The sequence below is a fragment of the Lynx canadensis genome, chromosome F2 (assembly GCF_007474595.2).
Source record: "Lynx canadensis isolate LIC74 chromosome F2, mLynCan4.pri.v2, whole genome shotgun sequence".
Taxonomy (NCBI): Eukaryota; Metazoa; Chordata; class Mammalia; order Carnivora; family Felidae; genus Lynx; species Lynx canadensis.
Window position 1 is genome coordinate 3,465,217 of NC_044320.2, and position 28,000 is coordinate 3,493,216.

The 28,000-nt window shown below is 49.2% G+C and overlaps 1 protein-coding gene across 4 annotated transcripts in view; it reads left to right on the top strand.

Annotated features, from left to right (window-relative positions):
• Nucleotides 1–28,000, top strand: part of TRAPPC9 (trafficking protein particle complex 9) — a 575,975-nt gene that overhangs the window by 171,588 nt on the left and 376,387 nt on the right. For all 4 annotated transcript variants that reach the window (XM_032592000.1, XM_032592002.1, XM_032592001.1 and 1 more), the window contains one exon: nucleotides 19,440–19,564. In XM_032592000.1, coding sequence (XP_032447891.1) covers nucleotides 19,440–19,564 — 125 coding nt within the window. The remainder of the gene's footprint in view (nucleotides 1–19,439; nucleotides 19,565–28,000) is intronic.

Genomic DNA, 28,000 nt, shown 5'->3' on the forward strand with positions numbered 1-28,000 from the left:
CGGATCCTTGAACTTCTGGAGGCCAGGCATTGATGTTGAGAGCAGGCGTGGTGCAGACCTCCACGCCTCCCATCTGGTCCACTACCCCAGCGTTGCCCTCTGAAATTGGGGCGCTGGTCAGTATCCTTGTCCCGGTCTGCTGTTCTCTCTGAAAAGAAATAGGAATTTTTGCAAATCTCAGTCTTATTTTTTCAATCAAAGGTGGTTGGAATCTTGCTGCCATAATATGTTTACAATTTCTAGGTGCCTAGGCTTTCACAGACCTGATTTTATGAGGGTGACCAACGATTTTATTGAATCGTGGTTTTTTTCTGAGGCTAGCGAGTATCGGGGACGAGAGGAGAAGGAACACTGAACGCGCGCCGTGTTCTGGGCATGTTACTGAGGCACCTCCTGTTGGTTCTCTCGAATCTGTCGCCGTAACCCTGGGAGGCGGTGCTCCTGTCCCCCTGGCTGCGCTTTGTCTGGCACCCACCTGGGCTTGGTGCCCGCGGCTCCGTGGCATCTCTGTGTCGGCACCGATTCCCAGCTGCTGCAGCCGTGTCTTCACGGTCGGTCTTCCTCGCGACCCCCATCTTAAGGGCAGGGCCAGCGTCTTGTGTGTCTTGTGATTCCGGCTCCTGTCTCCACACCTGGAGCTGTTTGTCAGCTTCTTCTGCGGCGTCTCCCTTGTCCCCTTCCCCACTGCACACGGATTTCCTTAGGGCTCCATCCAAGGCCGTCTTGTACTTGTCGAGTTCGTTGTCTCTCGAAACCCTCCACTCTGCTTGCACGGCTTCCGTAACCATCCCACCCAGGCCAGACTTCTCCCACTCCTGGTCTGTGTATCTGACCACGTGTCCCGTGAGGCTCTTAATTCTGGAGGGGAGAGAGGGCAGGCAAATCTGGGGGGAGGTTTGGCTGCTGGCTGTTCCCCATTCCCAGCTGTGGTGGGCGTCCATCGTGCCCTCGGGCACAGTCTTTGCTGTTTCTGCCCTTGCAGGTGAGGGCTTGGATCTCACGGGAGAGCCGAGGGACCGGGGCTGGCGTGGTGGCCGGCGTCCCCCTCCTGGCCGGCCCTGAGGAGACCTAGGGTCAGGATCATACAGCAGCCCCCAGGAGCTTTACACTCTTGAAGCCCCTGCAAGGCCTTGAACAATCACTAGCCGTTTCTAGCTGAACCTTGCTAGTGTCTGTCAGAGGCCCGTGCAGGCTGATGCCGGGGGTCCTGCTCCTCCCCTGCGGCTGCCTGTCAACAGATCACAGGTTAGTTTTTCCCTGTGACTTCAGTTCTCTGATCAGGTTGGGAAAAGCTGTTTTTCAGTTTATCCAGCTTTTTTCTTAAGGGTGGGAGTGATGCTTTTTCCAGTTCTCAACATCTTTCAGCTGAACTCAGAAATGTGCCTGCTGTGGGGTGATGCAGACCTGCAGTAAGTTTCAGGTTGTGTGGCCATTTGTCACATGACCTACTGCTTTCGTTTTGTGTTCAGTGGCTGACCTGCTCCCTTTCTGCAGGGAGAGGTTGCCAATGCACCGACAGCTTGCACTGGCCTCCAGCCTTCTGACTCCCAAACAATAACTTCACAGCTCAGTGGCTCAGCCAAGGGGAAGATCTGCTTTCCTGGGAGCTCTGAGGAGCACCTCTCTGGGTGAGGAAAAGCTTCCCAACACCCCGAAGCTGAGGTCTGGCCCTAGACGTCTGTCTAGCAACCTGTGGAGGTGCACTTCTCCCCGGGCCACTGTTCCCCACCCCCTATGCAGCGGGGAAGGTTGACTGCGTTCCTGGATTTAAATTCAGGTTGGAAGAGAACTTTCTAAACCACCAGGATGGAATGAAAACCCAGGTGGTTGTCATTCATGAGCAACAGGTGATCCTTTGCAAGCCCCTAGAGCTGAAGCCTTCCGGACCATTGATCTCACTGCCCTCGTTATTGCTTTGCCAGCCAGCTGGTGGTGGTTCGCTGGGAAACAAATTAGGTGGGTGTTCAGTAGAAGGGATTCAAGAGGTTTTGTTTTTTGCAAAGAGAAAGGAATGATTTTTATGGATCACTGCAGATCGGTTTACTGTTAGCTCCTGCTGTTGATTGCATCCAGTCTTGTTAAGTTTGTTTTTAAAGTCTCTCTGTCCCCTCTTGTCTGTTTAACATTATGATTGGCCTCCCAGCTGCTCACTGTGCTCTCCTTTCTCTGTCTTCCACATTGTCCCCATGGTCCTTTCTAAATTTTTTTTTTTTGGCTCTAATTTTTTTTTTTTTTAATGTTTATTTCAGAGAGCGAGCAGAAGTGAGCCAGAGCATGAGCAGGGGAGGGGCAGAGAGAGAGGGAGACACAGAATCTGAAGCAGGCTCCAGGCTCTGAGCTGTCAGCACAGAGTCCAATGTGGGGCTTGAATTCACAAACCGTGAGGTCATGACTTGAGCCCAAGTTGGACACTTAACCAACTGAGCCACCCAGGTGCCCCCAATGGTCCTTCCTAAAGCAGAATCTGACTGTCATCTTTCTGTGTGATTTCCAGGGTCTTGGCATTGACCTCTGGATAAAGTCCCCAGTATGGCTTGTGTGGTCTCACTATGGCTGTCTGTGTAGCGTCCTTGCCCACCCTTGCCTCTCACTGGGCTTGGATTTCTGAAACAGGGACTGACTTGTGTTTCTCTGATGTGCCGTGCTCTCTGAGGCTTACTGTTTGAGAACAGACCAGTGGTTCTCAGACTTTGCTGCACTTGGGGATTGTGGGGGGAATATTTAAAACCTCTTCCTGGCTCCCACCCTTTGACATTGTGACTTGGTGGGGCATGGGGTGTGACCTGGCCATCTGGGTTTTTAAACTGTTCCAGATGAATCTTCCGTGCAGCCAAGTTTGGAAACCATTGATAGGGACTGTCTTCCCCTTGTGGGAAAACATCGTCATCCTGGTCTGAGGTCAGTTGTTCGAAAGTCTGGGCTGCTTCAGGCAGACCCCGCTGCTGTGTATTTTCCATTTCCTGTGAGAAGTTTTGACGTTGGGTAGGGCCAGTCTCCTTTCTGGATTATTGTTGAGGTACTGGGATACTTTCTGTCCTTTGCTCCTTTATATAAATCTTAGAATCCATGTATCAGGTTCCTCCAAGTAGTCTGTTAGAACTGACCTGAACACCAGGTGGGGGAAATTGGCATTTTTATGAGCGTCTTCTATCGATGAACGATGTCCTGTCATTTATTTGTCTTCTTGAATGTGTCTCAGTAACTTTCTAATTTTCTCTCTGAAGGTTTTAAAGAATTTCACTAGATTTATTTCCAGATACCTTATTTTTGTTATAAAGGTATTGAGCCCTTTTATGGAGCTATAGCTTACATGCAGTTGGGAACACAGATAGCATGTATACAGCTGAATGAATGTTTTATTCTCCTCAATTCTTGCACCCACCGCCCAGAACTCGACTGGATAACTTCTACCTGTCCGGTGTAATTGAGTCTTGTCACTGGTGATTGGCCTGCACAAAGATCACTGTAATTGTGACTTGTGTCATCGTAGGTTAGTTTTGCCTGTTCTTGACTTCTTGGCTTTGTTAAGGAAGAAATATAGTACATATTCTTTGGTGTCTTTTTTCGGGGGGGGGGGTTTAAACAACATTAATTTAAGTTCTAGAGGGCAGAAGTCCAAAATCAGTGTCTGTGGTCCCCCCCACCCCCTCAACATTGTGTCCGAGATCCATGCATGTTGGGTTTGTTTGTTCCTTTATGTTGCTGGATACTATTCCACTGTGTTAAGATACCACAATTTATCCACTCGTGATTGGCATTTGGGTTGTTTCCAGCCTTTGGCTATTATGAATAGGTATAATTTTTCTGGCACAGGTACTGGGTAGACATAAGCCCACATAAGCCTATGAGTGGTTTTCTGGATCATAGATCTTATGTGTGTTTAGCTCTAGTAGATTTATAGCCATGTAGGTTTTCTTCCTTTCTTTTAAGAAAGGGAGCAGGAGGTGGGGGAGGGGCAGGGGGAGCTAGAGAGAATCTTAAGCAGGCTTCACTCTCAGCACACAGCCCACGACCCTGGGATCATGACTCGAGCCAAAATCAAGAGTCGGATGCTCAACAGACAGCCTCCCAGACATCCCTACCACACATATTTTCAATGTGCTTATTTTCATTTACACCCACACCATCTACCTGAAGGTTCTTTGCTGTTCCAGAACCTTCTCACCCCTGGATATTGTCAGTCTTTTAAATTTTAGCTGTTCTGGCCCACGTGTAGTGGTGTTTCATTGTGGTTTGAATTTGCCTTTCTCACCTAACTAAAACTGTTGCCCAGTAAAAAATGAAGACTATATTTTAACAGGCATTTCCCACAAGTATGTGTCCAAATGATAAGTAAACACATGAAGGGTATACAGTTACTGGTTTTATTTTTTTGCAGCTTTGAGATACGATTGGCACATAACACCATAAGTTACAGTGTGCTGATTTGACTCATTCCAAAATGATTACCATACATAGTTAGAGCTAATATCCCTAATATCTCTATTATATCACATAATTAGTGGGTTTTTTGTGGTGATCACATTTTGTTAAGTTTTTGTTTAAATTTCAGTTAACATACGGTATAATACTAGTTTCAGATGTACAACGGAGTGATTCACAACTTCCAGACATCACCCAGTGGTCATCAGTAGTGCCCTCCTTTTTTTTTTTATTTAAAAAAAATTTTTTTTTTCAACGTTTATTTATTTTTGGGACAGAGAGAGACAGAGCATGAACGGGGGAGGGGCAGAGAGAGAGGGAGACACAGAATCAGAAACAGGCTCCAGGCTCCGAGCCATCAGCCCAGAGCCTGACGCGGGGCTCGAACTCACGGACCGCGAGATCGTGACCTGGCTGAAGTCGGACGCTTAACCGACTGTGCCACCCAGGCGCCCCAAGTAGTGCCCTCCTTAATGCCCATCACCCTTTAACCCATCCCCCCGGCCACTTTTCCTCCAGCAATCCTCAGTTTGTTCTCTATCCTTAGGAGTCTGTTTGTTGGTTTGTGTCTGTTTTTTTTTTTTTCTCCCATTTGCTCATTTGTTTTGTTTCTTAAATTCCACATGACTGAAATCCTATGGTATTTGTCTTTCCGACTTCACTTAGCCTAATGCTCCGTAGCTCCATCCGTGTTGTCGCAGATGACAAGATTTCATTCCTTTTTATGGGTACCGTTCCATTGTGTGTGTGTGTGTGTGTGTGTGTGTGTGTGTGTGTGGTGTGTGTTTGTGTATACACATACCACATTCATTATCCATTCGTCAAGTGATGGACACTTGTGCTTTTTCCCTAATTTGGCTACTGTAGATAGTGTTGCTGTAAACATGAGGGTGCATGTGTCCCTTTGAATTAGTATTTTTGTGTCCTTTGTGTAAAAACCTAGTAGTGCAATTGCTGGATCACAGGGTGGTTCTATTTTTTAACTGTTTTTTGAGAGAGCATGCATGTACATGAGCACGCATGCAAGCAGGGGAGGGTGGGGAGGGGAGAGAGAGCGAGAATCCCAAGCAGGCTCTGTGCCCATTGTAGAGCCTGACCGGGGGCTTGATCTCACGAATTGTGAGATCATGACCTGAGCCACAGTCAAGAGTCTGATGCTTAACTGACCGAGCCACCCAGGCGCCCCTATTTTTAACTTTTTGAGGAACCTCCATACTGTTCTCCAGAGTGGCTATGCCAGTTTGCATTCCCATGTGGTGAGAACATTTAAGATCTATTTTTTAAATCAACTTTAAGTATGTAATATATTATTATTAAACATAATCACAGTGCTGTGCACTAGAGCCCCAGAATATATTCATCTTCTGATTGAAAGCTTGTACCCTTTGACCAACCTTTCCCCATTTTCCCCATATCTCAGCCCTTGGTAACTTCATTCTTTCTGTTGCTATGTATTTGGCTCTTTTTGATTCCACATAGAAGTGATATCCTACAGTATTTGTCTTTCTCTGACTTATTTTACTTAGTATGTCCTCTAAGTGCATCCATACTGTTGTAAATAGTAAGGTTTCCTTCTTTATCAAGGAATAATATCGAATCATATACAGACCACTCATCGGTATATACCCACTCATCTGTAGATGGATATTTAGGTGGATTTCATATCTTGGCTATAATGTTACAATAAGCATGGGAGTCCGGTGTCTCGAGATGCTGTTTTCATTTCCTTTGGAAATATACTCAGAACTGGCTGGATCATATGGTGGTTGTAAATTTCTGAGGAATCTCCATACTGTTTTCCTCAGTGGGTGCACAAATTTACATTCCCACCAACACAGTGCAAGGATTGCCTATTCTCCACATCCTTGCCAACTCCTGTCTCTTGTCTCTTGATGACTGCTATCATAATCAGTGTGAGATGATAGCTCATTGTGGTTTGATTTGCATTTCCCTGATGTTTAGTGATGTTGAATTCCTTTTCATGTACCTGTTGCCGTTAGTAGTTCATCCTTGGAGAAATACTTGGTTCTTTTCATTAAAAAAAAAAAAAAGTTTTATTTTTATTATTAAAAAATTTTTTTTTAATGTTTTACTTATTTTTGAGACAGAGAGAGAGACAGAGCATAAGCAGGGAGGGGCAGAGAGAGAGGGAGACACAGAATCCAAAGCAGGCTCCAGGCTCTGAGCTGTCAGCACAGAGCCCTGACGCGGGGCTTGAACTCACGAACCGCGAGATCATGACCCGAGCCGAAGTTGGAGGCTTAACTGACTGAGCCACCCAGGCGCCCCAAAAATGTTTTGCTTTTGAGAGAGAGCATGAGCAGGGGAGGGGCAGAGAGAGAGGGGTACAGAGAATCCAAAGTGGGCTCTGCACTGACAGCAGTGAGCCTGATGCAGGACTTGAACCCATGAACTGCAAGATCATGACCTGAGCCCAAGTTGGATGCTCAACTGACTGAGCCATCCAGGTGCCCCTTCTCATTTTTTTTTTTTAATGAGTTTATTTTGAATGCACATGAACTAGTGCGTGAGCAGGGGAGAGGGAGGGAGCGGGAGCGGGAGGGAGCAAGCGAGGGAGAATCCCAAGCAGGTACAGCACAGCCAGCACTGAACCCGACATGGGGCTCAAAACCAAAAACTGTGAGATCATGACCTGAGCCAAAATCAAGAGTTAGATGTTCAACAGGCTGAGCCGCCCAGGCAGCCCGGTTCTTCTCCTTTTTTAATCAGATTGCTGATTTGTTCCTGAGCTGTGTGAGGTCTTCATATATTTTGATGTTAACCAAATACATGATTGGCAGAGATTTTCTCCCATTCTGTAGGCTGCCTTTTCATTGTGTCGATAGTTTCTCTGGCTGTGCTTACTTGGTAGTCTCACGTGTTGACTTCGCTTTGGTTCCTTGCTCGTTGGTGTCCCATGAAGACATGGCTGCCAAGACCAATGCTATGCCGGTTTTCTCCTGTTTCCTTCCAGGAGCTTCTTTGCTGGAGTCCATCTGTTGAAGTCTTAATCTCTTTTGAGTTAACTTTTGTGCCTGGTGTGAGATAAGGCTCCGGTGTCGTTTTTCTGCGTGTGGTTATCCGCTTCCCCCGACGGCACTTATCTCAGAAACTATCCTTTCCCCGCTGAGTATTATTGGCTCTTCTGTGAAATATTAGTTGACAGTCTCTGTGAGAGTTTCTTTCTGGGCTCTTGTTCTGTCTCCGTAGCATGCGTGTCTGTTTTTATGCCCGTGCCGTGCTGTTTTGATGACTACAGCTACCTAGCAGAGTTTGAGATCAGGGAGTGTGATCCCTCCGATTTTGTCTTTTTTCCTCAGGACTGCTTTGGCTCCTCGGGGTCTTTTGTGGCTATGTGCAGATTTTAGGATTGCTTGTTCTTTTTCTGTGAAAAATGCACTGGAGTTTTGATAGGGATTGTATTGAATCTATAGATGGCTTAGGGTAGTAGGGACATTTTAAACAATATTTTTCCAGTCCATAAACAGGGGATATCTTCATTTATTTGTGTCAGTTTCTTTCATTGACGTTGTACAGTTTTCAGTGTTCAGATCTTTCACTTTCTTAGGTAAATTTATTCATAGGTGTTTTCTTGATTTTGATGCTATTGTGAATGAGATTGTTGTTTTTATTTTTCAGGCATTTCTTTGTTAGCACATAGAAAAGCGACTGACTTTGGTGTACTAATGTTATTATCTCACAAGTTGACTAAATTTGATCAGACCTAATGTGTGTCTTTTCCCCCTTTGGTTGAGTTTTAAGGATTTCCTATATTTAAGATCAGAGCATTTGCAAGTAGAGCCATTTTTTCTTGTTCCTTTCTGATTCGGATGCCTTTTATTAATCTTGCCTGATGGCTCTGGCGAGGACTTTGGACACTAAGTTGAACACGTGTGAGCGTGGGCCACCTTGTCTTCTGCCTGATCTCAGGAAAAGCTGCAAGCTGTTGCCATTGGGTATGGTAACTGGGCTTGTCCTGTATGCCCTTCATTATGTTGAGGTACATCCTTCAACACCCAGTTCTGAGGGCTTTTATCATGAAAAGATTTTGAAGTGGGCAAATGCTTATCCTGTATCGACTGAGATGATAGGATTGTTCTCTTTCCTTCTGTTAGCACGGTGTATCACATTTATCGACTTATGTATGTTAAACTGTCTTTGCATCCCAGGGATAAATCCTACTTGATCATGGTATATACTCCTTTAAATGTGCCGTTGAATTTGTTTGCTACTGTTTTTTTTTTTTAAGTTTATTTATTTTGAGAGAGAAAGCATGAGCAGGGGAGAGGGGCAGAGAGAGAGAGAGTTGGGGGGGGGGGTGCGGGGAGAGAATCCTAAGCAGGCTCTGCACTGCCAGCATGGAGACCGATGCAGGGATTGAACTCATGACTGTGAGACCATGGCCCGAACTGAAGTTGGATGCTTAGCGAACTGAGCCACCCAAGAGCCCCTGCTAATGTTATATCGAGGAGTTTTGCATCTGGTTGCAGCAGGCGTATTGGTCTGTAGTTTTCTGTAGTGTTTCTGTCTGGCTTTGGTGTCCAGGTAATGGGTGAGCTGGGGAAAATGTTCTTTATGCGTGGCTGAAAACCCTGTGGCAGGGACGCCTGGTTGGCTCAGTTGGTTAAGTGTCTGACTCTTGACAGACTGCTCAGGTCACAATCTTACGGTTTGTGCGATCAAGCCTTGCACTGGACTCCATGCTGAGTGTGGAGCCTGCTGGGGATTCTCTCTCCTCCTGTCTCTCTGCTCCTCCCCCACTCATGTGCATGTGTTTTCTCTCAAAATAAATAAACTTAAAAAAAAAAAACACAAAACCTCGTGGCAGAAAGAGGAAAGCAAGTTTTTGGAACGGTGTGCATGTTAGTCCTTATGAGCATGTGCCGGTAGGTATGAACATTGATTTGTTGGGGAAGAAGGGTTTTGTGGGAGACTGGGGTGTACTTTTGATAACTTTTTAAATTGGTGTTCCAACAGGAAACTGTGGCTTGGCTGGGTGACTACCGAAGTAATGATGTTCCCTGTGTTTTGGGGGTGCTCCGTGCTCACGGAGTGCTGTGAAGGGTACACAAAACATTCGGACTGTACTTTGCATCTCTTGTTTCTAAGAAGAGAACAGGCACATGTCATTATTTGCCTTGGGACACCACCACTCTCCCTTGATTATCTTGTGAAAAGGCGTTTACTTCCAATTTCAAACTGGCAGTACTCTGGTTTTGTTTGCCTGATTTTTATCCCAAAATAACATATGCTAATTGAGCTTTTTCTGCAGCTTTCTTTGGAGAAATGATGTTCATTTATTTGTGTTTCTTGAAGTAGAAATGGAGTAATGCATGTAAACAAGATGTAAAAGCTGTAAGACCCGGAGCGGGAACCTGCGAGGAGCTCTTCCTCACTCGTGCTGTCGAACAGGGAGCCGGGATGTCCTCCCCAAGGTGGGGGGCAGGTTGGCAGAGCTCTGGTTCCATGTCCAGACTCTGGTCAGCAGTCCACTTGTGGCCAGACATGGGGATACCCTGCGGTTGGAACCCAGGGCCTCCTGTCTCCTGGTCCCATGGGACTCCCCTCCTCTATGTGCACAGGGAGAAAGCCTGGGCTATGGGACACGGGGGCCCTGGATGACCCGACAGCTGCTTCAAGAAGGAGAGACAAGGGCCAGGTCACCACGCTTTGTCCTCGTGCCAGTTGTCCCCAAGGTCTTGGCTAAGAAGTTTGCTATTTCTAGCTTGGCCCAGCATGGTGATGAGGAACGCACCTCTTTTCAAAGCAACCCATTCTGGCCTTCTTATTCTACAGAGAAGTGGTGTTTGGAATATAGTCCTTGGATGATTATTCCTCCATGAAGTCACTCATTCACAAAATCATTGGTTCCCTCCTTTTGATTAGGAGCTTCCAGATGCAGGCTCGCAGCTCGGGCCGTCCCATCAGGCAGCTTCAGGGGGCTGCGCGTCCCCGCCCGTCTGAGTGATGGCCCTGGAGGTCTGTCCTGTGCCACCTGTGTGCCGTGCAGCGGCCTGACGGTGAGAGGTGTTTCCCGTCGCTTAGTAATTGACGGAAGGATGTAGATGCATTTGTTAACCCAGCAGATAGTTCCCCCATGTGCTATGTGCCGTGACAGATGGTTCAAGTACAGGCGGAAGGTCACTGTTCCTGCCCTGAGGGGCTTCCGGCCAGAGTCAGGTTAGCGCAGGGCTCTGTGGTCCATGCCCCAGGGTCCTTGTCCCGACTCTGGTGGTGCGGTCTGTCTCGGTCAGTGGAGCGCCAGAGTGGCCAGCGGCTGGGAAGTGTTGGCTTCTCTTGAAGATGTTGCGAGAAGAGAAGTCTGCGTTCTTGGTCACGCGTTTCTAGGCCCTGTCTCTAGTGGCCGCAAATGTCCTTATCTGCTTCAGTTGTGTCCACTTGAGCGTCTTGGGAGGAGAGGATTGAATACTGTCCTGTCAACAGAAGTAGGAAATGGTCTTAACGTCTGCTGTGGTTGGGCTCCTGTGCAGCCGGGGACTCAAATGGCATTCCTTCCCAACAAAGGGGACCGCTACCAGTAGGCTGCAAGGTAGGAGCTTCCTGGAACTTGGCTCTTGCAGCATGCCGTACACCTTGGGTGCTGGGAGGAGGCCTTGCTGTGGCCCGGACTTCCACACGTGCCCCTGGAGGGGACCCACGGGCGCTCTCCTGCACGGACGTGTGTGTCGTGTGCGGTCGGGTAGAGCCGCGCCTGGGGTCTTCCGTCGGGGATGGCCGATTTTCGGGTGCGCTCTTCGATGAGCGTTTGCGTTGCCCTGTTTCTCCTTTTTAGAGGTCATACTGCGTTCTTTCTCAGGTTGCTGCTCATTTTTGATGGTCTCTTCCTGGTTCTTTGGAGTCCTTTTGACTTACTTATTTGCAAACGTTAGTAGCTCATCAATAATGGTCTGGGAAAAATCAAACCTATACTTACCATGTGACCCAGCCATTTTACTCCTAGAAATTTAATCAAGAGCAGTGAAAGCACGTGTCCCTACAGTGACTAGGACACACGTGTTCAGAGCGGCTATATTCGTAATAAAAACTCAAAGCAGCCTGAGGGCTCATAAATAGGTGAATGGGTAAGCAGATTGTTACAGGCATTCATTGGAATCCTATTCAGCAATTAAAAGGAGTCCAGCCTGGATGCATGCAGTATGTTGGAATTAGTCTAAGAGGAGGATGCCGTGTGACAGAAGCCTGACGGAAAACAGTATCTAATGTGTATGATGCCATCTGGATTAACTTCTGGAAAATGTGAACTCCTTTAGGGTGATGGCAGGGCTTACATGGGGCTGGGAGGAGGCTTGGGCTTGGGGAGGACGGCACTTGGGGGGTGGATGCGAGGACGCACAGGCAAGCTTAGTTGATGGATACATTCACGATCTCCATTGCGCTGATGGTGTTACGAATGTCAGCGCCTCCGGTTGGATGCTTTGAACTTCGGTGGTTATTCTGTGCTGGTTACATCTCAGTAGGGGTGTTAAAAGAAAGAGCTGTGGTAGGGGAGGGGGCAGAGCTGCTGACCGCACAGGGAGGGTGTTCACAGGGAGCACCCGGGAAATGGGACGAGCCAGGCTGTCCCTCAACAGGACCCCGAGTGCAGTCCTAGGCCCAGTGATGGGAGATGGGTGGTCCTCCCCTCTCCTCTGGTTGTCTCTCTGCTCCCCTTGGGTTTGGCGGCTCAGTGGGGAGGAGGCAGGGGAGTGGGTGGTAGTGACATGTGAGGAGAGGGAAGACTCATCTGGGGGCCACCTTACGCACTTGGTGACAATGGGCCCCAGGTGTGTGGTGGTGGATCTGAAGGCAGCCTGCTGGGCCCAGTGCATGGTTTTCCCCATTGACCTTGGGCTTCAGGTGCCCCTACAGAGAAGGTAGACTGGGGTTTAGCCTGGAGTGGGGCCTTGTCCGGTGGGTCGAGGGAGGAGCAGGCAGGGGAGTGATGGGTGCTTTCCTGGGGGATGGGGTGTTGTAAGTGCAGGTGAGTGTCTCCGACTGTGGCCCAGCCGCCAGCCCCGGGCCTGCTGCCTGTCTTGGTGTTACTGGAACGCAGCCACCTCTATGCGTTTTTGGATGTTGGCGGCTGCTTGTGCCCGACAGCAGCTCAGCTGAGTAGCTGTGGCAGAGACCTGTGGCCCACAAAGCCTCAAGTGTTTACTGTCGGATCCTTTATGGACGATGCTTTCTGACCTGTGGTTCGACTGCGGAAGCGAAGGCTGGAGAGGGCAGACAGGGACGTAAGGGGGCTGATGGATAATGAGGAAGTGCAGGGGGTACATGGGAGTGTTCAGAGGTCAGAGCAGGTTTGGGGGTGGGAGTGTGGGAATAAATGAGTGTTCTACCAATAAGTGAAATCCCAAGGAGCTCATGTGTGTGGGCCTAGGGTAGTTAGTTGGGAACCACCCAGAACCCTTCATGGGCTCAGCTCATGTGTGTGGGCCTAGGGTAGCTAGTTGGGAACCACCCAGAACCCTTCATGGGCTCAGCTCATGTGTATGGACCTAGGGTAGCTAGTTGGGAACCACCCAGAACCCTTCATGGGCTCAGCTCATGTGTGTGGGCCTAGGGTAGCTAGTTGGGAACCCTTCATGGGCTCAGCGGGTAGTTATTAAGCATCACGTACATGAAGGTTCCAAAGGTCAGTGAGGGCACAGGGCCTGGAGTGGGGAGTCCTCACAGGATCGAGACTGAGCATCCAACAGAGGGAGGTCGTGTCAAAGCCGGCCTGCTGTGGGTGTGAGGACGGTTTTGTGTGAATGGTTTATGAAGGTTGCTGTTTCTACATGAACTTTCTCTGCTAAGCCTATCCTAAAGTTTCTGAATGAATGAACTCCCCGCTTTCTCAATGCAAGTTGAGGATGAGTATTGGCTAATTTCTGAGCCAGATGCTTGTATTCCTTCGGTTTTCTTGTATTTTATGATAACCAGATGGGCTTCCCTCCCCCCCCCCCACCTCGGCACCCATTGATTTTTTTAAGAATAAATGAAAATGCATCTTCAAAATACATCCTACCTGGAACTGCATATTCTGACCAACTCCCCCTGGGGGATTGTTGTCTCCTTTTGCTTTTGTAAATGTATTTTGTCCTAGTTTTGTTTTATTCCAGTGCCTGTAACTTGTCGCAAGAGAGATTGATACTCTGCCTTAAGCCTTACTTTCTTTGGAAGGTGCAAAAATGGACCCATTGCTTGAGGAGACCCACCAGTGGAGGTGGACGCTAAGCCGTTGTGAGGCTCCTTAAGGCAGGTTGAGGGCTGCGTGGCATACGGCACCACCCTCTGGCTGGCGAGCTGTCCTGGAAGCTCATGGGGGCACTGACGTGTGTTGTCGCGGTTTTTCCGGGTGGTCACAAATCCGACAGTCCCGAGTTCTGGCTCCGCGTCTGACGAACTGTGCGGTGTTACCGATGTTCTCAGAGTCTTCAGCCTCCTCCTCCGTGGAGCCGAGAAGACAGCGCTGCCCCGCGGGGAGTGAGGGACCTTCGATGGCCCCTGCCAGGGCCTGGCACGTGGAGACGCCGTCACCGCCCCTCGTCACTGCAGCTGTTGGTTGTGACTGCCATTGGTTCCTGCCACGCGGGTCCCACTTTGAGCTGCCCTCCTCCCGAGTGGTCACCGTGGTTGTGCTGGAGCTGAATTCGGGAGCGGGCTCTTTTCGCGTACAGAATCGTACCTCTGAATTGCCCACAGAAACGCTCTTAATGGAAAAGTTGAGCGCTGTAAACAGTAGCTATGAAGTTCTGTCAAGCTCCATTTGATTCGTGGTGATCTTGCGGTTTCATCCATTCTTAAATACCCCGAGAATCCACTCCTCTCTGGTCTTCCCACTAGGCTGCCTTCCTGTTTGTCACTTTTTTGGTCTTGTCTTCCCAGTAATTGCCACTGCAATCTGTTCTCTGTTCTATTTGTGATGGCCCGTGCTGGCAGAAGACTTGCCCGAGTGAGTGAGCAGAATTTTCTCCCCTGCGGCCCGGCCCAGCTGGCGAGCCGCCCCTCCACGGGCGCGGCCGGTGGTTTGCTCCGTCTCTCCCCTCCCCCCCTCTGCAGCCGCCTCTTCTCTCCAGCCCTATCCCTGTGTGGGCCGAGGGCTCCTCTTCCAACCTTCAGATAGCTCCCTTCTGCCTCCGCTCCTCCTTACGCATTCCTTCTTCACCCGCGGTCGGATCAGAGGGCAGAATAGTCTGTAAAGAAGCTGTGGAGGGGCTTTGGTTGTATTTTTCTGCGCTTCAAGATGATAGGTTTTTGAGGTTTCTTTTAAGTTTTGAGGTCTCCGTCCAAAAAGGAGGCAAATTTCAGATCTAATTTGCAGCTTTTTTTTTTTTTTTTTTTTTGCTAAGTGCATAGCCTAGATCCTTCTAGCTCAGAGACGTTGCAGATTTATATTTTCATAGATCACCTTGAGTCGGTTGCCATTTTCAAGCTAAGAAAACGGAGGTTCATAGGGTTTTGTGACTTGCTCAGATTCTCTCGATGTGTTGGCAAGAATGCCTGTGTCTTCTTAGCATTCGATTCAAAGGAAGATGCCTCCGTCCCCAACTTCTGCCCTTTAGAATTTGTACATGAAATTTACAAAGTCCACGTGTGGCCCTTCTGGTGCCTCCTGTCTGGATCAGCCGCTGTTGACACGACGCTTCCGTTTCTGGCCACGGCTGGATTTGGGCCACCCCTAGTCCCACCAAAACCAGCTGCTGGAGAAGGAACAAGGAACAGAGGGGAGGCTGGCTTTACGGCACCCTCCCCTTGCCATCCAGGGCTCTGGACCACTTGCAGGAAAGGAGACCTTAGCGGTGTGTTAGTGTGAGAAAGGACTCGTATTTCCATGGTAAAAAAGAATCTGTGTCCTTTGGGGGCTGGTGGTGTTTGTGTAATTTGCTGATGATGGGAGCTTCGCCTGGGGGAGAGCAGAAGACGCTGTGTCCCAGGCTGTGTGTGAGTGTGGGAGTCAGAGTGACCGTGCTCACATTTAAAATATTTTGGGCACCTGACCTTAACTCAGCAGAGGGTGACCTAGGGGCTGAGTGACTGTTGGTCGTCTTGAGCGCTGTGCTGGTTCACAGGCTCCATCTGACCTCGTGTCTAGGGCACGGTGCTGAGGAGTGTGGGGTTTATGTTTTGCAGTGTCTGTGTTCATAGTGCTAGCCCCCTCACAGGCCCCATGGTGTGGTGGTGAGTTTTTCCAGATGGTGCCCATGGTACTGGGAGAACGGGGAGGGAAAGCTCCTTCAACTGTAACAGCTGTGGGCTGGGACTTTGCATGATGGAATTTCGCCTAACCCGGAGTTGATGGTTGACTGTGACTTTGGGGTGATGGGACTTTTGGTGAACGTGGTGTGCAAACAGAGTATCCTATCTGACCCTATAGGTTAGTCATTGCTTTAATATTTACTGTGTGAGCTACTGTAAGGGATAGAATAATACCCTAATTCTAGAGCCTGTGTGAGCTACTGTAAGGGATAGAATAATGAAGCAAGAATTGTGGACTCCTTGAGGAGTCTATAGTCTGCTAAGGAATCTCTAATGTGTGTAAGTTGCTCTAATAATAATACCTGTTTTTGTTGAATGCTTGCCAGGTACCCAGCATTGTGACAAATATTTGGTATGTAGTAACTCGTTATTGCAGAGAAGCATGCAGTTGACGGGTTCTGGTTGGTCCCATTTTGAGGATGAGAAATTGAAAGCTCAGAGTTTAAGTAACTTGGCAAAGATAGCTCAGCCAGCAGCTCCTGGCCTGTGTGCCTTCCTGTCTTCCTGGACACGTTCTGCATGCAGTAGGCACGGGCCTCGGGGTAGACAGGTGGTTGGACTCCGAGGAAGAGTCCTTGCTTTCTGCCACAGTGACGAGGGGACACGTGATGGAACAGGCAGCACGTTAACTAACAGTGGGACACGAGGAAACACATAGATGGTTGTCAGAGGGAAGAGAATTGGAAAAGCACAAAGATGAGAAGACACGGGGTAGAATAGAGGTGACAAGGAATGGATTCCGGCAGAATTGCCAGAATCTGGTTAGAAGGACCAACCCAATTCAAAGCTGGGCCATGGCCCCTGTGAGCCTGCTTTATTCCCAGTCTACCCTTCACTTATGGGGTCATCTTTTGGGGCCTCCCCTAAAAGCTTCTGGGACTTCCTTCTGCTCTGCCTGGGGGACACTTCCTACTTTGTACTGAGAGTTTGTCAGAGGCTCTGCCCCGATTCTCAGCTTCTCGGTCAACTCTTCTGGTATCTGCAGGCACCCTGAGGTGTCTAAGGAAATTTAGTGCCGCCTCCCGTCTAAGTATTTTCTTCTTCTGCCAGATCATGGCCCTGTGGTTACTCACTGCCTTGCTGCTTCTCCAGCACCTTGAAGAGATTTGAAGGCTATTTTGTGTTCTGTATTGTTCTCTGTGGCTGAGTTGGTCTGAATTGTCTAGCCTGCTGTCTGCAGAAGTAATGCCCCGATCCTCACTTTGTCCCTGTGCGGTTTGACCTACTTGGGGGACCCAGCCATCCAAGTTACTAGATGGATAGTCCCTTGGTGTGGGGTAGCATGTCCCAGGATCAGTTACTGCCACTCTGACCTCGGGGAGGTTATTCATGGCTCTTCTGTAAGATGGGGGCAAGTTTACAAGCCACAAAATACCTGACAGAAAGGAGTTGGTATCTTACCAATCTCAGTTTTTGCTGTTTGTATTTCTCTTGCGTCTGTTCCCATGTATCTTAAGCCAAAATTAGTAGTTTTCAGTTCTCACACACGTGGCCTCTGGCAACTTGTTCCGCTAGCCTGGTCTATGCTAGAGGCCTCTCGTACTTGACACACTAGGGGTACACTTGTGCATGCCAGCTGGTTTGTTGCACAGCTCCAACTACTGGAGCTTTACTTAACAGGACAGCATCTCTTTATGTTCTTGAATAATAAAACTATTGTTCAATAAACTCACTAACTCAGCTGGAGTCTTCTTAGCTCGTTGGGAACTTGTTTCCAGCAACAGATACTTAGGTATCTGTCACTTCAGACCTGTCCATATAAATAGACTTGTTTGCAAATGGAACAGTGTCCCAGAAGGTAGAGGGTCTGGCACACATACATGTGGATCCTAACACTTACTTGAAAAGTCAGTTAAAATTTTTTTGAAGGTAAAAACAGAACTGTGTTTTTAAAGCTTTTTAGGGCGACATTAGAAACAGATTCTGGAGGTGAGTGGGGGACGGTGACATAGGTGAAGGGATTAGGGTGTCTTGAGCCCTGAGTAGTGTATAGAATTGTTGGATCAATATATTGTTCACCTGGAACTCCTAACGCTGTGTTGATTATACGGGAATTAAAAAAAAAAGATGAAAATGATACAAAACAAATAAATAGTTTGATGAGTTGTTTGTTAGAAGGTAACACTCTTCTAACTAGGACCTGGATCAAAATCTAGAGCTTTGCCAGCTGGATGGCCTCTCCTGTGCCCCATCTTTACCCCCAAAGGGAGCACCGTCCTGATTTCTAGTCAGTACTTAGCTTTACTCACTTATAGTCTTAGCATATGAGTGTGTCCCTACATAGACGGGTTGATTAACTTTCTCTTAATGTGCAGGTACCCCTGCTCTTTCCTTTTCCTGATAATTTATCTGTTGAGGAAGCTGGGACATCCAGCCCAAGGAGACGTCGACAGCATGGGCTTGTTGATTGAGCACTTGTGGTGTTCTTCTGTCCCCTGCGTTTCCTGAAAATGGGCAAAGCTGGATCCAGAAGCTGGATCAGGTTCACCTCTGATCCCTTTGGCAAGTCCAGCGTGGTCTTGTGTTCTTGGGTCAGGAGGCAGGGAATGCCCACTTGTTTCTCTCGTTGTGATGTTACTAATTGCCCATGCTTTGTCCAGATCAGTGGTTCTCAACCAGGGACGGTTTTGCTCCCACTCCCCTTTCCAGGGGACGTGTGGCAATTGTTGGTTGTTACAACCTGGGGGGAGGTTGCTCCTGGCATCTTGTGCGTAGAGGTCCGAGATGCTGCTATACATCCTGCTTGCACAGCACAGTCCCCAACGGACTTGTCCAGCCCCACGTCTCAGTGTTGAGGTTGAAAAATCCTGGACTAGGGGTTGTAAAATAGTATTCCGATTTTATCCCTTCTTTATCATTTTGCTAGAATGCTTTTATAAAGATACACGCTGCTCATCATGAGATTATCGAGTTGTACAGTTCATAAATGCTTGATTCTTTTAATTTACCAATTTTCAGGAAAATCAAGATTCTTATCCTCCACAGATGGCCGTTGACTTTAAAAGAAGATTACAATGAACACATGGATTAAATGTGGATTTAATTTTTTTTTCACGTTTTATTTATTTTTGGGAGTGAGCGAGCGTGAGCATGGGCGGGGCAGAGAGAGGAAGAGAGAGAGGGAGGTGGACGGAAGATCCAAAGTGGAATCTGTGCTGACAGTGGCAAGCTCGATGTGGAGCTTGAACTCACGAGCCGCGAGATCATGACCTGAGCTCAAGTCAGATGTTCAGCTGAATGAGCCACCCAGGTGCCCCTCGATGTGGATTTAAATTAGATCCATTAGATACGGATTTACACCTACCTGAAGATCATCCATCAGTTGGATTTACTATCACTTTGAGTTTGCATTGTCTCCTCTTGGCCAGTGGGAGCTTCTGCAGTCGGGTGCAGAGGCCTTTGACCCAGCCCTTGTCTTGGTTGGTTTCCTTGCTCCGGCGTAGAACGAGGTGTCCAAGCTCACCCGTGCGTTTCCTGCCACTGACTTGGCGTCATCCGTTTCTTTGAGAAGCCTGCCTTGGCTGCTTTTCCCTAAAAGTGAACAAGTGAGAACTCGAGACCATGGTCTGGACATCAGGGATGCTTATTGTACTGTGTTGGTGATCGTTTCTAGGTCTTTACTGGGGACAGAGCTGATTACAGATATGCATGTAAAATTGTCTACCTTCTTTTTGTTCGAAACTGATACCTGAATTCAAGTCCAGGGAAACCAACCGGTTTTAAAATACTCCGTATTCTATAAGTGCTAAAGCATCTTAAAATTTTACTTTTAGATGGAATCAGCGTGAGTGGCTTTCCGCTGTGCAGTCCCTTCCGACAGGTCGTTCGGCCTCGAGTGGAGAGCAAGCCTGTGAACGCCCCTGAAGGCGGCAAACCAGGAGACCCGAGCCACGTGAAGGTGAGTCCACCCTGCACAGGTACGGTCTGCTCGGTGGCTTGGTGTTCTCGCTTTCGGCCACTCTGCCTTTTTGGAGGCGGAGTGTTGAGTGCTCTTCAGAAAAGAAAGAAAGAGAATCGTGTTGGTGGAAAGCTGGTTCCTCAGTATTTCTCCCCGTGGCATGTTTTGGAAAGCCGTCGCAACGAAGCTTGTATGATTGTGTGGTTAAGTCTCATTTCCATGAAATACTGGGAATTTGGGGGTTGAGTCAAGGAGTGCAGTGATGAAAGTGGAATGTTTCCTACCTTTTACCTGTTTGTTTGAAAACTGTATTTATTGAATGACCGTTCTCTGTATTCATCCCAAAACTTAATCTTTTGGCCACCAACCACGAATTGGTTTCTGAGTGGTGAGGAAGTCAAAATGAATACACACTGCTAGTGTAAAGGTGCCAGGGACTTCTGGCTGAGCAGAGGACGCTGTTTGCCAGGAGCCCTGGGAGGGGCCTGAGCCCGAGCTTGGAGTTTGGCGTCCACAGCATTTGGGAAAGCTCTGTCGGTCTGCGCCTGCCCAGGGACGGGGTGTAGTGAGAGCACCGAAGGCCTTCACAGCTACGGCGGGGGTGCGGGCAGCAGGGTCACCAGAATGGCTTGTCGAGTGAGCATGTGTTGAGGCCCAGCCCTGTGGGTGCTGCGTACAGTCTCGATGCCAGCATTTGGGGGGTGTTGATTGAGGGGACCCACCCACCGAGCTTGACCAAGCTGGTTGTGGCATGGAGAATGTTGAGCACGGATGCTCTCTGAGGAGAGGTCAGGGCAAGAGGGACGCCAGCTGCTTTTGGTCAACGGTGGTCCTGTCCGTGGATGGAAGTCACAGGGAGTCGGGTTTCAGGGAGTCCTCCTCGCCACTGAGGGCGCTGCAGTAGAGAGAGGTGCTGGTGTAGCTGGGAGCTGTCCAGCATCTGGCTCCCGCACACTAGCCCGACTGCAGGTTTGGGCTCCTCTGGGAGCCGGGGGACTGAACGTGGGAAGATGCTTCCCGGCGCGGGAAGGAAGGCAGGGAGGTGTGGTGGAACCGCAGGGCACGGGATGCTGTCGGGGGAGTTCGGGGCACGGAGGGATGGGGAAGCTGCAGCAGTGATGTCCTCGTGGGTCCTTGGGTGTGACGTCCCCTGAGGCCTCCTGACAGCCAGCCCTGGCCCGTCGTCAGTTCTCCTCCCTGCCCAGGCCCCGCCGAGGACCGGCACTTTCCTCTGCCGCTCCGCTCCACCGTCGTGTGGCCTTCCCCACGGGACAGACTCTTGGAATTGAGGGAAGAACCTCAGGATCCCGGAGGTCCTCGTTCAGAGTCGGTTGGGTCATGGTGGCTGTGCCATCAATTGCGTTTTCTTGAATTGAGCGTTGCAAGGCTGGGTGCGCTGTAGTTCTTGGGCGATAAGTGTATATAGATGTAAGATGAGTGTAAACGTGCTTAAATGGAAGTGCCCAACTGGAGTTTCCGTTTGCTGGGTGCGGCCTGTGTGTCAGGCCCGTGTCACGAGAATGCAAATGGACAGGTTCTACACAACTTTCTGAGTAGGTGGTCTCCTCCAAAGAGAGAACCGTGGCTCTGAGGTGATGACACCATCAGTCCCCCCTCCAATCCCTGTCGGTTGCACCGTGACACCTTCTTTCTCTGTGCCTTTTCCCAAAATTACTGAGAAACAGAGTCCCAATGCCTCTTCTTAAAAATTTTAATTCCAGGGGCACCTGGGTGGCTCAGTCAGTTGAGCATCTGACTTAGGCTCAGGTCATGATCTCGCGGTCCGTGGGTTCGAGCCCCGCGTCGGGCCCTGTGCTGACAGCTCGGAGCCTGGAGCCTCCTTCAGATTCTGTGTCTCCCTCTTTTTCTGCCTCTCCCCCACTCATGCTCTGTCTCTGTCTCTCAAAAACAGACATTAGAAAACAATTTTAAAAAATTAAGAAATCTAATTCCGGTGTAGTTAACATACAATGTAATAGTAGTTTCAGGTGTTCAGTATAGTGATTCGACAATTCCAAACAACACCTGGTGTTGACAAGTGCCTCCTTAATCCCCATCACCTATTTCCCCATCCCCTCTGGCGACCATCAGTTTGTTCTAAGAGTCTGTTTCTTGGTTTGCTTCTCTTTTTTCCTTTGCTCATTTTGTATTTGTCTTTCTCTGACTTATTTCGCTTAGCATTATACTCTGTAGTCCTGTGCATATTGTTGCAAATGGCAAGATGTCATTCTTTTGTACGGCTAATATTCCATTGTATATTTATGCATCTTTATCCATTCATCAGTCAGGGGACACTCGGGCTGCTTCCATAATTTGGCTACTGTTGATAATGCTGCTATAAACATTGGGGCACATGTATCCTTTTGATTTTGTGTTTTTGTATTTTTTGGTTAAATACCCGGTAGTGTGATTCCTGGATTATAGGGTAGTTGTATTTTTAACTTTCTGAGGACCCTCCATATGGTTTTCCAGAGTGGCTGCACCAGTTTGCATTCCCACCAATAGTGCGTGAGAGTTCGCCTTTCTCCACATCCTCACCAACACCTATTGTTTCTTGTGTTGTTGATTTTAGCCATTCTGATCGGTGTGTGATGATACCTTATGGCAATTTTGATTTGTATTTCTGTGATAATGAGCATCTTTTTTTGTTGAGATGCCTATGACATTTTAATTACATCTGTGACCATAAAGTAATGTTTTCTATAGGAACCAGAAACAGAGGGACTTGAGTCAACTATATACCTTTGCTTTTGGTGCTACAGAGATTTCACCAGGAATTTATAAGGGTGGAGATTACAGTTGATCAATTAGAGGACTAATATGAAAACATGAAGTAAGTTTCTAAGTGAGTGGAGAAAATCAGATTGAAATATGACCTTGAGCTTTGGAGTACAGGAAGAATTGAATATAAGGCACAATAGTGATTGCTAAAATGCCTATCCTAAATTCCTCTTTACAATGTAAGTTTTATTTATTTATTTTCAAATGTTTTTTTTAAATTTACTTTTGAGAGAGAGAGAGATGGAGTGTGAGCGGGGGAGGGGCAGAGAGAGAGGGAGGCACAGAATCCAATGCAGGCTCTGGGCTCGGAGCTGTCAGCACAGAGCCCGGCGTGGGGCTCGAACTCATGAACTGTGAGATCAAGGCCTGAGCCGAAGTCAGACACTTAACTGACTGAGCCACCCAGGTGCTCCTACAATGTAAGTTTTAAAGATGACTGAGTAGCCGGATCCTGAGCTCCCCTTCTCTGACAGACATACCAAGTCTACAACTACAATGGAGCAGCTCTGAGAATGACCTCAAGACAGGTACAACGGATTCTCCGCAGCTTAAACGTAAAGAAGCCCCCACTTTGGAATGTGATGGGGAATTAAACTCCTACAGGGGTACCCACGATTGGAAGGGCTATCCTAGGTGTGGATGTCCTCCCCAGGGACCGAGGGATCAAGCCCCACATTCAGTACCCTGTCCTGGGGATGACAAGCCCCCGTGACCTAAGGCTTTGAAAATCAATGGGACATCACTCCAGCAAAACCAGAGGGCTATAGAAAATTCAGTCTTCGCTCTGAAAGGGCTTGTGGGCTATATCACTTGTGGGTAGCTTGTGGGTCACAGGGACAGCTCCGGAGCTGCATTTTTCAGAAACACATGTGCCATAGATGAAGGAGGGTGTTCACTACTTGTAGGGTATGTGCTAGAGGGACTGGGGTCTGTAGGAAGTTTCTCTAGGAAAGGAGGTGCTGAACATGTGTAGCCTTCCAGCCTAGTTGGCCTGACACGAGCAGATGCAGACTCGCACACCCTCTATCTACCTTGCTGGCAACGCTTGCTGCTTCCTGGTGTTCCCTGTGGACTCCCTCCGCCCCACCCACCTACCCCTGTAGAGGCCCCTTCCAGGTGGCTCCCATCCTGCTGTACCTGGCAGGCAGCCTGAGGCAGGACCAACTCCTTCCAGAGGGGTCCTGCCCCTGGGAGGAGGGGAGCCGGCTGCACCCACCGGCATACTCCCAGCAGCTACGGCTAGGCCTCTGAGCCAGCCCTGCCCACAGGTGTGCTTGCAGCAGTCACAGCCCAGCCACAATAGGATGATGCATGCAGTCAACACAAGGGACACGCCTGGGGAACTCGGTTCTGGTGACCAGGCCGGAACGCACTTGTGGGACCCCGGGGATGACTTCTCCACAAGGCCTCTACTTTGAAGACTGGGAGACGATGCAACTGATTGACCTAATACATAGAAACAAGCACAGACAAAATGAGGAGATGGGAATATGTTCCAGATGAAAGAACAAGACAAAATCTCAACTAAACAAAACAGTTATAAGCAACATGCCCCCTGAAGAGTTCAAAGTATTGTTTACGACCCTCCCTGAATTGAGACAAGTCAATGAACTCAGTGAGAGCTTGAACAAAGAGAGAGAAAATAGAAACAACAACCAGTCAGAGCTTGAATAAGTAACTCAAATGAAAGACCCATGGAGGGATTCACTGTAGATGAGAGGGGCCACATGATCTGCGATCTGGAAGACAGGATGGGAAAGCAAGCAGGCTGAACTGCCAAAGAAAACAATTAAAAAAAAAATGAGGGTAGTTGAAGGGATCTCTGGAATGATGCCAAACGTGCTAACATTGCCACTGTATGCTTCCTAGAAGGAAGGGAGGGAGGCAGGGAGAGAGCGTGCGCACAAGAACACGTATGTGAAGAAATAATGGCTGAAAAGTTCCCTAACCTGAAGGAAACAGACCTCAAGGTCCAGTAAGCACAGAGAGACCCAGATAAGAACCCAGAGAGATCCACATGAAGATCTATCACCATCTAATCAACATACCAAAAGTGGTAGAGAGACTCTTAAAGGAAGCCAGAGAAAAAATGCTTCGCTACAAGGGAAATCCCATAGACCTCTCGGCTGGCTGTTGAGCCGAAGCTTGGCTGGCCACAGCATTGGTAGGGTGTGTTAAGGGTGCTGGTGGGGAAAGCATACAGCCAAGAGTAGTCCACTCAGCAAGGTTATTGTTGGTAATCGAAGGAGATCAAGGAGTGTCCAACACAAGCAAAGTCTAAGGGAGCTCGGCACCACCAACCCGGCCTCACAAGGAATGTCCAAGGGTCTTCAGAAAAGAAAATGCCATAAATAGAAGCAAAAAAAAAAAAAAAAATTCAGGGAAGAAACCATCTCACTGGTAAAGGCAAATGGTACACACTGTGGATCAGCCGCTTGAGAAGTAGCTTGAAAATTGAAAGAGAAAATAGTAAAATAGACCAGAACTTCAATAAGCGGTTAAGGGATACACAAAATAAAAAGATGTAAGTTATGTCAAAATACGAAAGAGCATCTTTTCACGTATCTGGCCCTCTGGATGTCGTCCTGGGAGAAATGTTCACGTCTGCTGCCCATTTTTCATTGGATTATTGGGTTCTGGGGTGTTGACTTGTACAAGCTCTTGGTAGATCTTGGATACCCCGTTCCCCTCCATCCTGCGTCCAGACCCTTAGGGTCTGCCCCTGCTGGGCATGGGCGTTCAGCATTTCCTGTGTACCCACCACCCACACTGAAACTTCAGACAGCCTGGGGACCCTCCTCAACCAGTTTCTTAGCAAGAAAACTGGAAGGAAAGGAACTAACCTTTGTGAAGTATGTCCTGCAGGCCAGGAACCGTGCCAGGTGCTATGTTCGCTCAGACACGTGCACCATTTGGGCAAACTGCCTACTAGATAAGGAAGGACACGGAGCTTTAGGGAGTGGCTGGCTCAGGCGTGCGGGTGGTGCATTAAGGGCTGAATCCACGTTACTTCTTCTTACCCTGGGGTTGGACCCTGAGTAGGACAGGCTTCTGTGTGTGCAGTCCAAGGAGGGCACTCTGGTGACAGGCAGGCAAGAACGGGTGTGCGTGAGCATTCACGGGCACATAGGAGACCTGGTCGTGCTGGTAACTAACTGCAAACCTGTGAGGTTGCGCAAGTAAGCCTTCTGTGGTCCGGCTGCTTTCCTAGGGGGCCGTGTGGGAGCTGTGCTTGGGGGGGCCCTGCTCACGGGGCTTCCTGGCTCTGCTCAGCATGCTCCCCAGTCCTCCCTGAAGCACGAATAGTGTGACCTAATTGGAAATGTGCTAAAGCTGTAAAATTGCCACCGAGGAATGGTGTAGTCATGGAAACCAGTAACCCGGTGAAAGCAGCTTCTAGGGACCCCCCCCCCCCCGCCCTGTGCAAGTGTGTTTCAAGAGATCCCCCAGAAAGGTTGTGTCCCCTTCTCTGCCAGCGCTGATTGTGTCTGTCCATGTTGGGGACTGGTTTTCTGCATACTTTGTGAAGAATCTTCTTTGATTCATTCTTTTGATTGAAAAAAGAGGTGTGTGAAGTGGCTGCATTTTAGAAATAATATTCCTGGAAGCCATGCTCTGCAGTACGGCCTCTCTTGACCCTCGATTTCCCCATCTGTGAAATGGAATAATCTTGCTTTGTAGGGTTTTTGGGAGGCTTCACCAATAGAAGAGCTTGGTAGGGGGAGAAAAGCTGGAGCAAATCAAGAAATACCAAACTGAGACCTGATTCTTGTATATTAAGAGAAAAGTAAGATTGGGTAAGTGAGTCCTGGTTAGCAGCGAGCAGCCCTGGGTGGGGCCGGGTTATAGGGTCACTGACCTGGCTTAAGTCGTTGGCTGTTGCTCCTGCTCAGGCCTGGCTTCCCCAGGGTTGGCGAGGCCAGTACGTGCCTCCGAGTCTGACCCTGTGTGCACAGTGAGGTGGCCAGGACTTCCCTGAAGCCCTCCCAGGAGGAACCAAAGCCTGGGGCGCCCTGGCCTGGGCTGCGGGGAGGTTTCTCACCTGAGGTGGCCTGTGTGGCGTGTGTCACTCGGGGGTCCCCGTGGCCCTGCCTGTTGGAAACCTCCACCTTCAGCCTCTGGGGCTGGACGACACACAAAATCTGGGAGCCGGTCGGCCACATCCACGCGGATGCTGCAGCCATCGCTTGCGGTCTGTGCCCGAGCTGCCGAATGAAGGCCCACGCCTCCATCTACAGCCTTGCTCTGTGAATGCCTCACGCCTGCCGAAAAGCAATCCGGAAGTCCTGCCACAACCAAGCTTCTCCAGGAGGTGGGTGAGCGGGCCTGCTTCTGGCCCACATGTGCACATCTGGCTGCTGGGGGCTTGATGGTACATGCCCACCCATGTCAACAACATCTTGTCTTTAAAAATGTCGGAGTGGGGGTCACCTGGGTGGCTCAGTCAGTTAAGCACTCGATTCTTGATTTCTGCCCAGGTCATGATCTTGTGGTTGTGAGATTGAGCCCTTTGTTGGGCTCCATGCTGAGTGTGGACCCTGCTTAGGATTCCTTCTCCTCCTCTCTCTACCCCTCCCCTGCTCAGGTGTGTGTGCGTGCTGTCGCTCGCTCTCGCTCTCCTCTCAAAATAAATAAATACTTAAAAAAAATCAGAATAGGAGTGTTGGCCACAGCCGTAATGGTGGCACCTTTGTCCACCTTTGGGCCGTTGTCCCAGCCACACACTCAAGACTCTCGAGCCTTGGTTTCCTGACCTACCAGTTGGGGAGAAGATCTGTTCCCCTGCACGGCTGTCGGTGCAGAGCCATTGAAGGACTAGTTGGGCAGCATGAGGAGGAGGAACCACACCGGGGGCGCCTGAGTGGGGAGTGGGAGGGGGTGCTGAAGGGAGGGCCAGGGGCTTCCTGGTTGGGAGCCTCTCCCCCCCCCCGCTGGAACCTTCCCGCCTCTCCGACACGGGCCCGTGTTCTGTCGCGTGGACGAGCCCGGCTGGGCCCACAGAGTACTCGCTCTCCTGCCGCCTCCGTGCTCTGTGCGATCCCAGCATTTCTCTGTTGAATGTGTTCACTGTTTCACCACGACGTAAATGGTGCCGGAGCAGAGGGTTCCTCCTCCTGTTCTCCTGTGTCCAGGCCTCCAAGAGGGCGGGACGCACGGCAAGTGTTGGAGAAGTGGTGGTCGAGCACGTGTTTTGCCAATTTTGGGCAAGTTACTTGCCGGACAGGAGGAGTGTTTGTTTGGAGGAGGCCAGATGGAACTCTGTTCCCCTGACTTCCACGGGAGACCGCCCTCGTAGTGTAGGTGAACACGGGGAGCTGGGAGGCCGTCCTCCTGGAGCTTAGGCAGTATCGCCGCACGCGTCTGGACCCTGAGCCCCCCGGGCCGGGGCCTCGACGTCCTGGCTGCACGTGGTCGGTGGTCATCCACTGCTGCTCCCCTCTCTGAGGGTTTTTTGTTTTTTGTTTTTTTTGTTTTTTTTGTTTTTTTTGTTTGTCTCTTGGCTCTGTGGTTTTGTTTCTCCAGGGAGCTGGGACTGATAAAGACCACAAAACAAATCTCAATCAATTTAAAAGGATTCTCATTTTGCAAAGTATACTCTGACAGTAATGAAATTAGAATCTGATAACTAAGTCTTTGAGTATTTTTCAAATGTTT